At 37.0% G+C, this 16,159-nt stretch overlaps 2 protein-coding genes across 2 annotated transcripts in view; one reads left to right on the forward strand and one right to left on the reverse strand.

Annotated features, from left to right (window-relative positions):
* The window catches only part of LOC106520793 (uncharacterized), a gene marked incomplete in the record, with an annotated part of 21,685 nt that extends 18,947 nt beyond the window's left edge, over window positions 1-2,738 (forward strand). The window contains 2 exon segments of the mRNA XM_014013047.1: window positions 718-752; window positions 1,515-2,738. Of these exon segments, the coding sequence (XP_013868501.1) occupies window positions 718-752; window positions 1,515-1,688 (209 nt within the window).
* An 11,202-nt stretch (window positions 2,739-13,940) lies between these two features.
* kirrel1b (kirre like nephrin family adhesion molecule 1b) overlaps window positions 13,941-16,159 on the reverse strand; it is a gene marked incomplete at its 5' end in the record, with an annotated part of 35,982 nt that continues 33,763 nt past the window's right edge. The window contains 1 exon segment of the mRNA XM_014013046.1: window positions 13,941-15,134. Within this exon segment, the coding sequence (XP_013868500.1) occupies window positions 14,514-15,134 (621 nt within the window).

Genomic DNA, 16,159 nt, shown 5'->3' on the forward strand with positions numbered 1-16,159 from the left:
CATGATTTGTTTGTGTACAAACTAATATGGTTTCAGAACTTTATATATTTAAACTTCACATTCAACCACAGTTAAATTCCACAGTTTATATGGATAGTTTTTATTTTTTACAATAACAAGCTGGAATGAAAACAGGCAATAATGAAATAAAAGTAACAACTTTCTACTTCTTGCCATATTTAAAAATGTAAGGAGTAGAAAGTACTGATAAATGTGTGAAAATGTAAGAAGTAGAAGAAAAAGTACACTGAAAAATAATTACTCAAGTAAAGTACAGATACCCAAAAATTCTACTTAAGTACAGTAACAAAGTATTTGTACTTATTTACTTTACAACTCTGTTTAAATCACTGCATAAACCTTTAAAACGGCWCAAAAAGCCAAACTCTTTGATTTAAACAAACTCAGGTTCAAACATGAAATATTCTAATTTTCTTCATCTAAACTGACTGAAGTGTGACAGAAATAACAACTACATTTAAAGGAGGAAGCCACAGATGTTCTGTTGATAAATGTAAGCTGAAAGTGAATTAAAAAAAYACCCACCTAAAATTAAAAAAATTAAATTCGTCTCACATGAAATGACAAAGCCCATAAATTACTTCTCCAATCCTCACTTAGCTGAAGTTTTGTAAAGTTCTGTTTTTGTTGGAGCATCAGCTAAAATAAAACTCTTTAAACAAAACATCCTWTATCTTTTATGACTGACCTACGCAGGTAAAAGAAAGCACTCCGACAAAGCAGTCCCTGAGGTAAGCAGCCATTTGTTTCATTAAAAGATAAACTCTCCMTGTTTACAGATCAAACTGAACAGAAACATCAGAAATCTAAAACTGACTGCAGAAAAAGGTTTTGCTTCAGCTGCAAAGCTTTTTAAAGGGGACATATGCAAAAATCCACAATACATTATGTTGTGTACTTAGAGTTGCTAAGAGTGCAGAAAAAATGAACTGGGTCAGACTTTGGCTCTAACATTAGGCTGGATGGACAAGCCTGCCCTTCTTGACAACTTTTATTTAATTATTAAATAAAAGTTTCTGTATAGTTGCAAAGCCCTCCATCAAACTAGAATGGACCGCTATGGAAGCTGGAGGGGGGCGGGTGTGACCCGCCTGGTTTAGATTTAAAGAGACAGCCTCAAAACGAGTTGACCCGAGACACACCTCAGAAAATGGGCGGGGCTTGTGAAGTTACAATAAGAAGGAAAAAGAAGCATTGCAGTTCCACTTTATACAGACCCCAACTGAAGGATTTAAAAGCATCATATGTCTCCTTTAAAGCACGATCCAGCACATTATGACTTTGCAGAATTTCTAAATAATCTTCAGCTGCTTTAACGCCGACGCTTCACACAGTCTGCTGAAGCTGAWTCAGCTACAGGAGCTTGTCTTGTTCTTATTTGTGCTGCTTTCTTTYGGTTTTATCTTTCAATTTGAATATTTCACCTGCAGCACCCGTTTACACTGTAAGTGAACAAACATGGTTTTGTTTTTAACAAAAACATATTTTTCTAGAGCATCAATCCAGATCCTAAAAATCCTGCAGGAGCTGCTTCAGGTGTTTCAACAGAACCAAACCCTGTCCTGTCCCTCAGTCGTCTGGCACAAGAAGAGGAGAGCAGACAGCAGCCAGCACGGATTAACAGAGCATCAAAACCAAACTCTGCAGCTTCTGCAGTCAACAACTGAAAAACTAATATGTTTTGTGTTTTAAAGGATTAAAAAAATGAAAACTGTRAATACAGAAAACTAGATTTCTATCATGATCTGATGCACTGCAGCAGCTTTCATCACATGAAGAGCTTTAAGTAAATATGAAACTTTTTACTAAAATTTTGTTTATAGCAGTTTTGTATAACTATGAAAAAAAATCATAGAAGAAAATCTTATGAGGAACAAAACCTGACTGAAAATCCCAAATTACAAGTTTGAAGATTAAAAGAGCAGAAACAAACAGCAGTATCTTCAGTGATGGGATAAAACTGCAGGAAATTATTTTATCTAAATAAATTTAGTGTTTTCTTTTGCCATCTGGACAAACTTCAGAATAAAATTGTGTTGGACTGATTAGTGTTGTTACATTTCAGGGTCACTGAAGGCAGAATAAAGACTGATTTGCTGATTGAACTTTAGGTTTAGAGAAACATTTAACTGTAAAAGAAAAACAAAACAAAAACAAAAAAACAAACAAACAAACAAAAAAAAAACATTTAACTGTATTGTTCATGTTTCCCATCACCTGTAATATTTATGTGTTCAGTTTTTTTCATTTAGATTCTTTGTTGTCCTGCTGTTTTCAGTTTAATGTGAAAGTTWTTGTTTTTGCTGATGAAGATTTTATATTTTAGTTTTTTCTTTAWTGTTTTCTTTTGTGTGTTACTGCAGCTGCTCAGCATAATGTAAATTACTGAAACMTATTGAAGAAAAGTGTAAGTCATAAACGTCAGCAGTACATGTTTAATCATGTTTAATCATGTTTACATGTGAGAGCAAGTTTGAATTATGGCCTAAAGGGCCTCTCATGTCTGCCTGTGTAGGTTATTTTGCTAATGTATTTGCCTTTTTTTAAAATAAATTTTAACTTAGCATAAAAATGTTTTTTATTGAAACATGTTTTGTTATTTTAAGTTTCCTAAATTCAAGAGAATTTTTTTTACTAATGAAACTAGCTATTTTTACCCCTTTGTGCTGATAAAACATTGGATTGTAAATTTTACAAAATAAAAAGTTACTTCTTAAGATCTGATTATGATGATGCCTTTATTGTCATTGTACTTGGCACAATGAAATTACATTTAAGAACACCCAATCAAGAAGACACACATGACAAAAACATGGGGGCGCAGGTGATCAGGTCATATACCTTTACAAAGAAAAAAACGAAATACAACAGAAGGTTAAATGAAGAAAAACAAAACAAAACATCATATTAAATCAACAAAATATAATAGATTTGAATGTTACTTTTTTCATTAGTATCATTTTTTAAATCTAAAAAGCAACAATGCAATATTAATGTGCTTGCGTTATATAATATATGGAAGAAAAATTCAGAATTACAACATATCTAGTTTTTTAGTTCAGCTGTGGGACTCAGTTACTGTCTGCATCTCAGCAACTTCCTTTTTTACAGTTTTATTCGAACACTTCCTCATTTCTTGTTATCTGTGTGTCACATACTCAACACATAGGAACGTTTTTTAGGCAAAATATTTTTAAAGCAATTCAACGAATCTTTAAAATGTCAGATTCAGAACACGTCACAAAACTGAAACAAATCATGTCTGTTTTTATCATTTTATTCTCATGTAATTAACTTGTATATTTTTATTTAATAGAATTTAATGACATATTTCTAAGGCCTCTTTTAAAGTGTAATGTAAGTAAACATAGTATTGTTTCTGTAAAATAGCTTCATATGTAATTTCCTGGTTTTATTTTTTACTGAAGCAGTGAAAAATGTCAGRTTCTGCTCTGCTGCCACCTGGACATTAACAAGAAGCAATTCTGAAGGTTCATATATATGTATGTGTTTGTATATATATATATATATATATTAGTTTAGCCTTATTTTATTTTCCTAGAGTTTTTAACAGGGTAGAYGTGTATTCATTAAAACAATTTTWAATAAATATATCTGTGACAGGTCCACGCAGTTTAAAAATAGAAGCACAACRTATAAAAGTTTAACAAGGTCAATGAAGGGAAATGAAATTGCCTGAGTTTTATATCCATGSCCTTTGCATGCATGGTGCACCTTCATCCACTCATTAATAATTCACAGAAAGCAGACATAAGTGAGGGTTTTATGAGTAAAACGAAGGACTCTTCTGACTGAATACATTCAATATTCGGATTAAATTATGACTGAATTACCAAGCAGGGATTGGAGCAACGGATTGGAGCTTAAAAAGTCACGGAGCTGCTCCCCGAGTTTACTGAGGCTAAACGTTTTACAGYTAATTTTTTGAAGACGGGGATGTTCACTGATAAAATGACAGGTTGAAAAGTCAAATTTCATTCCTGGTCCTAAAATCAAACTCAGACAGATGARACAGAGTCATTAAATTAGGACAGTTGTCGGCCCATTGCTAAGTGGATATGTTTAATGCAAAGCAAAGTTACGCCCTTGGATCAAAGCATAAACTGCAGAGAAACATTCAGGTCGGAAGAGTTTTTATTAAAGGTTATAGCTTCGTTTTAATTTGGGTTTCATCACGTGTTCACATAAAGCAAACTGCAGACGTGATTCAACACAAATTAAATGTTAAATAATTTTAGAAAAAGTTAGAAAAACAATCTGAGACCAGTTTTTGTAAGAATATTGTAAGTAAGGTTTGTTTAAACCTTAAATAAAATGATTTTAATGCACATGATGGCTTGACTAGAACAGTTTAGTCAAATAAAATGAATAAAGAGATTTTAACCCTGATAAATTATATTAAATTTTATTAGGAAATAAATGAGTAAAGAAGACAACAGCACAAAGGAATGAATAAAAAGCAAAAATAAACAAGAAAAAATAAGAGAATACAAAGAAACATGCCTTCTTAGTTGTCTTTATTTGAAGTGATTTTCCTCCACAAACCAGACAAAAGTCTCATTAAAAATCAAGTCATATCCGAAGCGTCTGTCTCTTTCCATCTGTCTGTGACCCAACAGACCACATCAGCTCAGTCACACCAAGGAYGCCAGTTATGACTCACATTATCCTCCAGATCAGTAATAAATAATTTCCTACRTCCTAATTTCCTCTCCGTCCTCTCKCTGCTGCTTTCCACRTTCTCACCACGAGATGGAGACGAGCTCAAGCAAAAAAAAGCCCCTCAGAGTCTGCATGACAGCTTCCATCCCTCCAGACAAAGCCTGTGACATCATCAGCAGGGGGACAGAGGGTGTGCGAAGGACAAATGTCTTGAAATGTATTACATCATTTTCCACTAATATGATAATATATCTGAAGCGGGCAGAGCGGTGTTAACCATGAGAAGGGCCATAATCCCTACAACGGCCGCTTCAAATGTGAACAAGAGGATCAAATGAGAGAGGAAGAGGAGGAGGGGGTCTACAGTGCAGAGGGGAGTGCAGCGATGAAGGTTATTCCAGATATTAGTCCTCAATGAGAACAGGAGGAGAAAAAGACCATAATCACTTCTTCACACTAAGTAAAGGGAAGCTGTTAGTCGTCGTCTTTCTTCTGTCCTTGTCCCTTTTTCTTGTGTCTGTAATTGATTTCCTGCAGTTCTCATATTTTCTGTCACTGAAAGACAAAATGAACTGAGGAGAGGAAAAATAAAAGACAAAGATTGTTGCTGTAGAGGAGAGAAATGTCATAAAAAGGTGAACAGGTTTTCATAAGGGAAGAAAATGATGAAAAGAGGAAAACCAGCAGATATAAAGGCTGCAAAATCTRAAAAAATTGAAGTTATTAAATGAGGAAAAGTAATGAAAACAAATCGGAGAAGGACTGACAACGATCTGAAGGGAGAGACGACGAAAAGGCAAATAAGTTAAAACAGGAAATAAAGGAGAATGATGAGGAGAGAAAAAAGGGAAAATACAGAATAAAAAAGAAAGGGTCGCAGCAATGTAAAAAATGGAAACAAATATTAAATATCCAGCAATGATGGGTGAAAAAGAGGAACTCATGGGAGGTCAAAGGTTGACAGACTGAAGCAACAAAGAGTTAAAACAACAACAACAAAACAAACAATTACTCTTTACAGTGAAGAGCAACACCTTGTTAATTACCGTCAGTATTTTGGTTTATGTTTATCTTCAAAGGCAGCATTTTATTTTGAAAGGCTTAACCTCAGCAAATAATCTCTTGTTTCTGGTCTCAGATGTGTCACATTTATACAAATTGTTTGTTTTGAACCCAGAAGAGCACACAGGYTTGTGTGACGCTGGCTTCATCTGTAATGGAAGTTCAGGTTCAGCTCTGGTTGAGTGAATTCACACMGAGCGGTTACCTCATACCCAAAACGTTTTGTCTGTACGCAGACACACACATCCACCTCACACTGAGCTGTCAGGTCAGTGTGACAGTGCAGGTCTGCTGACCTGTGATCATTTTAACAGGTTAAATCCTTTTGAGTTGGACTTTTTCTCGATTTCTCTGATATGGAACWTAAAGGAGACATCGGATGCTTTTAAATCTTTCTTTTTCACTTTTAAATCCTTCAGTTGGGGTCTATATAAAGTAGAACTGTAATGCTTTGGTCTGAGTTCCTCCTTCTTGCAATGCCACAAGCCCCGCCCCTTTTATGGGGTGTGTCTTAGATCAACTCATTTTGAGGCTGTCTCTTTAATCCAAACGAATTTGGAAAAAATATGACCCAAACAGAATATAAAGGTATCTTTTCAGCAACCAAAGAGACTAAATGAAACTTTTCTGCACTCCTAACTCCAAGTACACAGCAAAATGTATTTAATGACTAAAAAAATGGATTTTGCATCATATGTTTGAAGGAGTGTGTTTAATAGTTTGTTAAAAAGTTTCATAAAAACAAAAACTGGCTCTTCTTCTGCTTCTTTAGACCAGTWGGAGGTCCTACAGCTTGGATTCAAACTACCAAACAAAGAGGTATCAGACAAGTGTTTAAGTCTATCTGAATGCAATCTAAACACCAATAACATTTTTAATGACTGGTCTGAACAACCCCTGATTGTGTTTTTTTTGGTACAATAGTAACTTTTAGAGAGAATAAAAGCAGCCACAAACTTTACTGTAAGAGTTTTTAATAGAAGCTCGAATCAAACTGGATGCTTGATCTCTGCAACAGAAGGACACCTATAACTGAGAGCCGTGTTTACAGATACAAGTGTGAAATAAAAAAAAGGCTGGGAGAATTTCAGTACTCATAAATGAAAAGACGGAACAAAAGGGCAAAGAAATAAAAAAGAGACGACAGAGCGTATGAATAAAACAGGAGGAGAGAGAAGGTGAAMGAAATTAAAGGAAAACTGCTGAAGAGCCAGGAGTGGAGGTGAGGAGAAAAATGAACGAGGGTCGAGCTGAGRAAAGGAGAAGAAATGAAGAGACGAAGGGGGAAACTAAGAGTGGAGGAGTAACATGGGAGAGATGCTGAGGAGAAATGGGTTWGAGCTCTTCAAACAAATGAAAAAAATGCATCAAAAGCTGAGGAACGACGTGACAAAGAGAGAGAAAGAATGGAAAGTTTGAGAAAAAAGAAAAGGAGATTGGAGGACAAGATGAGACAAAGAGGCTGAGAAGATGGAAGAAGAGAAAATTCGGCTAGAAGAACTAAAGTAGCAAAAGAAGTGATGTTTAAAAAGATGACGGGAATAAAAGAGAAGGAACATTTGATCAAAAGAAGCAGAAATTCATTTTAAATGAGAGACAATCTGCAGATGTTTGCAGTCTGATGTTTGATGTTTGCTACCTTTCATTTWATTTTGATTTGTATATTTTTTTGGTTTTCATTTATTTTTTATTATTGTATATAGTAATTTTTTAATGAAATGAATAAATTTTTGAATTGAGGTTAAATTGAGGTTAGGTGGTTTTGTGTCTCACATTCAGGACTTCATGTTAAACATAGACACAAACTGTGACAACAGTTTGAGTTCAGTCAGTCCGACCTGAATAAACAGCAACTAAAATACACAAAGTCTACTTTAGAAGTGCCATGCTGTATAAATTCAAGACCAAATAAAACAGAATTTGCAAACGTCTTTATGAAATCGTGTCATCTTTTATTTTCTGATACTGTGAAAAAATAATTACATTGAATTTAAACCAAAAAATGACTCAAAAAAACGTGAAAATAAAACAACATCTTGATATCTTGTCTGTTTTGTACACTTTTTTCTTAACAACAAAAAAAGATACACAAGTACTCAACAAGAACTTAATACACATGTGAACAATATATAGGGCTAAAAATTAAGGATATAGAACTGAACACACTCAGTTTCTCTCACCATGATCCTCGCCTTCACTTCAAGTCTTTAAGTGCAACATGGGTTCGTCCTCGCTGCAGTGATCATCACGTGCTCAGAGATAKCAAGCAGAACTTCTTGTTGTTCTCTCATACAGCTGTTTGATGGCTCAGCAGCTGGATGAGTGACGAGCCATCATCTAAGGCCAAACAAGACCTCCTTCAACATCTGTTCAGGCTTCAACCGGGGTTTGACTGAACCGTAGTTAGGACTTTTTCTTTCAAAACGTCTGCATTGTGGTTTGGATTTATAAATAGAATTTAAACTAAATTAGCTCAATGTTGTATTCTGTCATGTCAGAATGAAACAATCACAATAAAATGTTTTAACATAGTTGAAATGAGGTTTTAAATCAGGGCATAGGCAGTATAGGCACATTCTAAGGGTGCCAAACATCTAGGGGGCACMACGAATGAAAGACAAAAAACATTTTTTACAATAACTTCGTTGATTTAGAATAATCACTTCTTYCTCTGGTTTATTAACTTATTTCGCGTGTTTCTCGGGTGCTTTGTTACTACATGAGGTGGTATAGCAGGGGTGTCAAATTCATTTTCATTAAGGGCCACATAAACGTTACAGTGGCCCTCAAAGAGCCAGTTGTAATCAACTTTAACCTTTCATGTTTAACTTTAACTAATCAGAAAATGTCAAGTTCCTCGTCTCATTGCTACACCTGAGCACCGCTAACAAACTCTAACTGAGCTCTACATGGTATTTCCTGCATAGAAACAAAGTTTTAACACGTCCACTTGTAAACACTGAAAAGTACTACGTGTACGAYTGACTTMATGTGAAATAAATACTACAGAAATACTATTAAAATTAAAACTAGGGGTTTAACTCACTGTTSAGTTGTGGTAAGTTTTGAATTCTGAACTCTTCCACTTTCCGACAGCAAATTGCCATACATAATCAACATGCATTATGGGAGATGTAGTTTATGGCTAATGCAGCTTTAAAGCTGCTCATTTTGAGACATTAATACGGGAATATTCAACTAAATTGCTCAGGGGGCCACAGTTATTTAAAGCCAACAACTCAGGGGCTAGACAAATATTAAAAGTTTACCATTGATATAAAAACTATTATTAGATTAAACTGGGTTAAAAAATAATTGAAGAGGGYGGGGCCCTTTTGGTGGACCGGATGGCCACATTTGGCCAGGGGGCCTTGAATTTGACGTGTTATATGATGTGTTTTGTGATAAAAGTATCATATGATGCAGTCAGGACAAACTACTGGAGCTCAGTGTGCAAAAAAAAAAAAACCTGAATAAAGAAAATGGAAGTTTCAGTTCTGATCTCAGATGAAGTCCAGGTTAAGTCTGGTTTTCTGTGTTCTACCTTCATAAAACCTGGATTCTAAAGATAAAAAATAACATCAAAGACAAAACTATTTAATTTGGGATGTGAATGTTTGTAAATTGGCAGTGAGAATAGGAAAATTGCAAAAAGGGTGCCACCTGAAATCTTGCCTATAGGGCGCCAGATTGGTTAGGGTTGGTCCTGTTTTAAATAATGACAATATTAAGAGTATTAACTGTAACATGTATGACAAAAGGCATGCCTGTTTTCTAAGCTATTAGATTAAAAAACCTTAATTTGTCCAGTTTTATGAAGCTGTGSTCAGGAGTTCTCTCCATCATACCAGCAGGTTACACTGTGACGAACTGAAAACATGAAATTATCAGTCAAACCCCAGTTTCTTCCCTTCAGAGGTCCAAGCAGATCATGAACTCTCTCTCTCTCACACACACACACACACTTAGTGCTGCTCTCACACACATGCACCTTTAAAGATGGACATATGAAGTCCATGCGCATGTATCGTACACACACTCACACACACACGATCGTAGAAACATAAACTGCTGCTGCATTTGTACATCTGCTCAGTTTTCTTTTTTTTTTTTTTTTTTTTTGCACAGTCCTTTGGCAGCTCACTGAAAGAGTTCACACAGTAAAACTGGAGCTGCTGCAGTCACTTCAGGCCAGAGGATGGCACAGTGCAGCACAGCACAGCATGGGTCTGGCCTGGCCTGGGCTGGCCTAGTTGAGACGGGGTTTTTGGGGCCATTTGTAGCCTGACTGAGCACAGAAGTTCACAACTCTCAAGCTTTTTATTCATGAGGCTGATTAATTAGATTAGAACCATTTGATCTGAGTTTACAAATAAAAAAAACATTGATTGGTTGAAACACACCTTCAACGTGACATTATCTTTCTCTACTTGTGACCCGGAGTTCTTCAAAGTCATTCAAAATAAAATAATTTATATAAACACTGATTTTTTTTCTTACAAGAAAATGCACCATAAATAAAAAAAGATGTATTTAATGAACTCATAGAGATAAAACCTAAAAAAAAATAGTATCAGAAACAGAAAGATAAACCTGTCCTGAATTTTATGTTGAAAAACGTGAMGAGAGAAATACGCTTTTTTATTTTTTTTAAACGAGGACAGATTCAGCTGTGAAGTTTGGAAGCTGGCAGATGGTTTTTAATGTGAAACATGAGAATAAGCACACGCTGCAAGAAGAGATTCACACAAAATAATCATAAAAAACACATTCCTTTCCAGAACCACCTGCTTTTTTTTAATGCTTCACCACATCTCTGCATCTGCTTTTCATTTCTTGGCATCTATGAYGTGTGTAATATCACTTATATGAAACCTAGGCTCAGTAAACTGTAAACAGAGGTAACAATAAAAGTACCTGAACAGCCTGGTCACGTGTGGTTTTAGGGCCTCAGTACCTCCTCTGTGTCAGATTCTCTCAATCTGCGCAAGGTCAGAGCACAACCGCAGATCAGATGTAAAAGTCTGCTCAGCTACACGCCGGTAAAAAGCGCTGTAAATAGATTACAGAATACAAAAAGCACTGCTTGTGACAATCGTATAAATTTAAAATCCATCTGCCACTCCTGCCTCWGCTGAGACGGCACGCGCGCCGACCTTGGAGCCGCAAGGTTGTTTTTGAAATATGAAACGTCGACGGCAGTGGTTTTCTTTCTCAGTGTTTATAGAAAACAGAGGCAATAAACACATTTTATAGCCCCCTTCGCAGACAATTACCATAATATACCGTGAAGGGTTGATGGGGCGGCTGATAAATATAAACGCTCGATGATTACTCGTGGAGTAGCTGATAGCCTTTGTAGCCGGGGGTCTTCTTTAATGCAGAGTCATTTAAACTGCTCAGAAATGTAAAATACACACACCAAGTGTTTTGTTTTCTGTGTCTCCTGCTTTTATTTGACCAATAAAACAAGCAGAAGTTAACTTTTTGGGAAAATATTCACTGTTTGATGTGAATAAAATGTAGTTTCTCAATGCTCCCRTGGAAAAAAAAGTGGAATTAACCATGCTGATCCTTACAAATTCAAAATCAATGTGTTGTAATTATTGGTGCAACTGTGGCGTGATCGAATTAACCAATGATTGTCCCCYGTAAAGGGTGAAGTTTGGAGTTTGATGATGATGAAAAGAGCAACCTGGTCAAATTTGACTGAACTCAGCTGATTTCAAACTTTATGGCTTTTATTGATTTAGAGACGCAAAATTAAAATACTGCATTTTTTTAATCGGAGGCGAAAATAAATCACGTTAATGTATATTTAATGAATATTACATTAAAACACATCATGTGGTTCCCAAGATATTTTGCCAACAGGCAGATAATGGTAAAGTTTCAGCTACAACTGCATCAAATTTTAGCTTGATGTCTGTGAAACTGGCTGAATTACAGCCACACACAGTATTTGTGTTTTAAACCCGCTGGCTGTGACGGCCATCTTGAAATAAGTTAGCTTTAAAAGTTATCTGGTCATAGATGCACATCCTGTGATTATTCCTGGAAAGAATAATGAAAATCTGTTCAGYGGCTCATGAGATATTTTGCTAACACAACAGACAAATGAACACACTCAGGGGTTGCAGCTCACATAAGACTTATGTACTGTTAATGTTGTTTCCCCTTCCCCATCTTCCCATTTTTAAGTGTTTTAAGTGTTTTTGCACTCTCAGGCCAACATTGTAAATAAGAAACTGTTCTTTATGTTTTGCCTGTTGAAATAAAGGTTAAACAAAAAATAAAATAGGACGTATTCGTCACAAAACCCCCAAAAAACATTGGTTTACACGGCCGACAATGTCCCAGCTTTCATTGCAAGTTGCTGCAACTGATATGTTAAATAAAATGCACAAGCACTGATACYGGAGCTAAACCCAAATTATTATTTATTAAGTATAACTTTTCTAATAACGCTGAATTTTGTGACATTATTTCATGAAAACAAAACAACTAAAGGTGCATGATATAAAATGTATCACTATGCAGTGCGTGGTCACACAAATATACGTCATCCATAGACTAGGCTGTCTCATTTTACAGCTATTTATGCAGCCAACACTGTGGTCTATGTGGGCTGCAAACCCTGAATTGAGACGCAGCTATGAGCAAAAACATTAAAGCTTTTGGCTGTGGGTGATTATAACATAAAATCCACCTGAATGCAAAATAATAAATCATCTGGGGCAAAATAATCTTGCTTCTCTGGGTCCTTCTAGCGTCTTTAACGTCATACCGAAACATCTCAAACTGATCTTAATCCCAGCCTCATCAGTCACTGTGGTCAGTGTGCAGCTGCAGGGCGGCCCCCATTTCAGGCAGAGATTTGGAGACAAAACTGAGCAAAACAGAAAAAAAACGAGAGACCTGCAAATTTCAAACTTTTACGTTTTCAACTTGAAATTTTCAAGTGACGTCAACCGACTTTTCAAAAGCGGTAAACTCTGCCTCAAAGTTCCGTCGGACACACCAAAACTGGACATAATGCAATGACAGAAGACACCAGCACATGTTCTGCTGCAGAGAGAAAAATCAACATACTTACATGTACTTTGCAAACACGCAAAGTACCGTTTGAGCTAGATAGAATCCTCCGTACCCACTTTGATATGTTAGACAACATTTGAACCCTCCCGCTGCTGACGAACACAGAGCAGCTCAAACCGAACTTCTGGTTCAACGATCAATCTGAATGTCGTCACCAACTTCAGAAAAAAGGCAGTCTAGTCAGAAAACTGGAAGCCAGAGAAAGAGTTTCACGTCAAACAAATATATCCATAAAATATATCTGCTCCAGATGGATATTTGTCATTTTGAGGTAAAGCTCTTTTGAGTTTTTCTACTTTAAGTCTACGACATCAGCGTTTAAAACCCGCCTCGTTTTAAAAGGAACTCGCACCACTTTCAGTTAACGGTCGCAGTTTCCACAAACACGTTAAAAAGTGGGTGTCACCCCAAAATGCTGAACCTTTGGTCCACAACTCCTTATAAAAATATTATAAAATGTTTCTGAATGCCATTTTTTCATAAGTTTCAGTATAAATATGGAAAAAAATCTATTCTATTGTGCAAGTGAGAGAAACAAATACTTCTTTCAACACTTGTWGGACGGGGGGGAGGTATCTTTTTGTACAAATTGCAGACATTTTTTCGAATGAAAAGGCGCTCCCCGCCACACCCAGCGTCACAAACACCATTTATAGCATCGATTTCCTGCGAAATATTAGGAATCCAAACAGACGATGATGAAAACGAGAAAAGAGGAGGAGCTCAGAGAGACTTGCTACYGCTCCTTTTCTTTACCGCAGATGAGGCGTGAAAAAATATCTTAGCATCTGGAGCACCTCATTGTCCACGCGTTAAAAAAGAAGACACAAGTTTTTATTTGTGTGTGTGTGTTGGCACATTTGAACTGGCACTCTGGTCGTTTGCTGAACCACCTTCAGATGCTTGTCCCTCTCAAATCAAGGTAGATCTTGTAAAAAGAAAAGGGCCAAGTTTTAATGAGGATTTGGGGGTCAAAAAGTGCCAGTTGCAGTATTTTTGTTTAAGCTGCCCCGTTGCTGCAAGTTTTCAAAAATCTGTGTTTGCACATCTTTGTTTGTGTGTGTGTGTGTTAGCAGTCAGTAATGAAAAAAAAAATGTGTGGCTGATTAAGAGGTTTGCTGTAGATTGCTGAACTGCATTTCAGGATAGAGCTTTATACAAGAAATAGAATTTTTWAAATGATCCCAATTTTTTTCTTTTTATATTTACAGAGAGAGGCTGGACCGTGACGCAGGACGATATCGATGATGATGGTCCAAGAGCAGGATGAAGGTAGCACAACATAAAGTTCTCTTCTTCATGTCGTCTTTTTGCTCTTTTACATTCTCTTGATTGTAGCTCTCGCTTTTGCTTTTATTGGCAGAAAAAAACAGAAAAAATTGGAAAAGGATTGGAAGCTGATATAAACGTGTGAAGGCTGCTTTCAGTGTGTTGCATGTATTGCTTCTTATTGTGTTTTAAGCAATGCTAACTGCTAACTGTTAAAATGTGATTCAGAGAAATGAATGTTTCCATGCATCTGTGGCTATGGAAAAAAATACTTGTTTTTTTTTGTTGAAGGTTTATGTTTGGATCTCTACAGAATGAAAGGGTTTGTTTTCATGTGTGATAATACTGCTGATGTTAAAAGTTAGTCCACGACGTGTTCCTCACACGTGAGTCTGCATTCGTTGTGTGTGTCTGCTGGAATAGTCAGAGGGCGGAGATGAGTACGAGAAGCGAGTCGAGGTTCCGTACTTCCCCAGCCCCGTTTCAGGACTTTGCTGCCCCGGCCCCGGCCCYGGTCCTGGTCCGGTCCCTTGTCCCGTTGGATACATCTCATAGGCCGGCCCTTCCTCTATGGGGGGAGCAAAGCCCATCCGGTAGCTGGCGTACTGGGAGGGGTACCCATAGTTGTCATACGGCAGTTGGGTGGTGCCGTCCAGCAGGCCGCAGTCCCCTCCAGGGTAATCTCCCGGCGATTGAAGAGCCGGGTTCGGGGGCGCCTGCTGGCTCTGCGGCGCCCTGGWGAAGGTGTTGAAATGGGCATAGGTGGCGTGGGACATCCTGGAGGGTGGGCGGGGGTCGTAGCAGCCCGCTCTGGAACCCGGCACTGCGCTCGGGGGGACGGCGCCGCTGGCTGCGGCGGGGGGTCCGCTGGAAGCGGCGCCGGCTGCTCCGCTGTTGGGGTTCGGAGGGCGAAACTCTCCCTGGTAGTGGACCACACGGGTCTGGGGGCGGGCCTCTTCGTGGGTGGTGGCTCGAACGTTGTAGTAGCCGTTGGTTGGATCCTGTCATCATTCAAACAAATCAATCAGTTCTAAWAAATTAAATATTACAAACTCAAACTTATCAACAAATTCGAAAAAAGCAATTCTACATATTTTTAGGCACAATATAACAGTTTTAAGAGGCTAATTATCAGGAAAAATTGTAGCAAAAGGAGATTTACTTGTGTTTTAGACATAAACTTTCTTGTTTTATTCCTTTTTAAAAATAAAAAACACAAATTTTTTCTTTTAGTGCTGATCTACGAAGAATAATTCTTAAATCTGAAAAAAAAAACAGAGACATTGAGTTGTATATGTATATATATAAATCTAATTTAAAAGATAGGTTCTTCGGTGTTTCAGTTGGTAACAGTTCTTCTGAATTGGTAAAACTTACTTGTGGCGTTCCACAAGGTTCAATTATTGGCCCACTGCTATTCTCTATTTACATGTTACCTCTTGGTCAAATCATTCACAAATATGTCTCTTTCCACTTTTATGCAGATGATACACAAATATGTTTATCCATTGATCCTTCTGATCKGTCTGCTCTAAACCTCATAAGTTCTTGTCTTACTGATATTAAGSTCTGGATATCCGAAGTTTTTTTTATTGTTAAACAATAATAAAACGGAGGTGTTGGTTTTGGTTCCTAAGGCTCATAGAGACYCTATAATTCAAATTCATAATTCTTCAGGTTTTACTTGCTCCCATGAGGCTAGAAAACTTGGGGGTGGTTCTAGATTTGGATCTGAGCTTCACTAAACATTTTAACAATAGTATTAAAACTGGCTTTTATCACAACAGAAATAATGCCAAATTAAGATCAGTTATCTCATTTGCGGATGCTATTTCCCTCATTTATGCTTTTATTTTCTGTCATCTTGATTACTGCAATTCTCTGTTAGCTGGTCTGCCGAATAAAAACCTTAAACGCCTCCGATTGGTACAAAATACAGCAGCTAGAGTCCGCACTAAATTCCAGAAGTTTTATCATATCACTCCTGTTCTGGCTTCTTTACACTGGCTACCTGTTGTTTTTAGGA

This window comes from Austrofundulus limnaeus, unplaced genomic scaffold (assembly GCF_001266775.1).
Source record: "Austrofundulus limnaeus strain Quisiro unplaced genomic scaffold, Austrofundulus_limnaeus-1.0 Scaffold97, whole genome shotgun sequence".
NCBI classification, from domain to species: domain Eukaryota; kingdom Metazoa; phylum Chordata; class Actinopteri; order Cyprinodontiformes; family Rivulidae; genus Austrofundulus; species Austrofundulus limnaeus.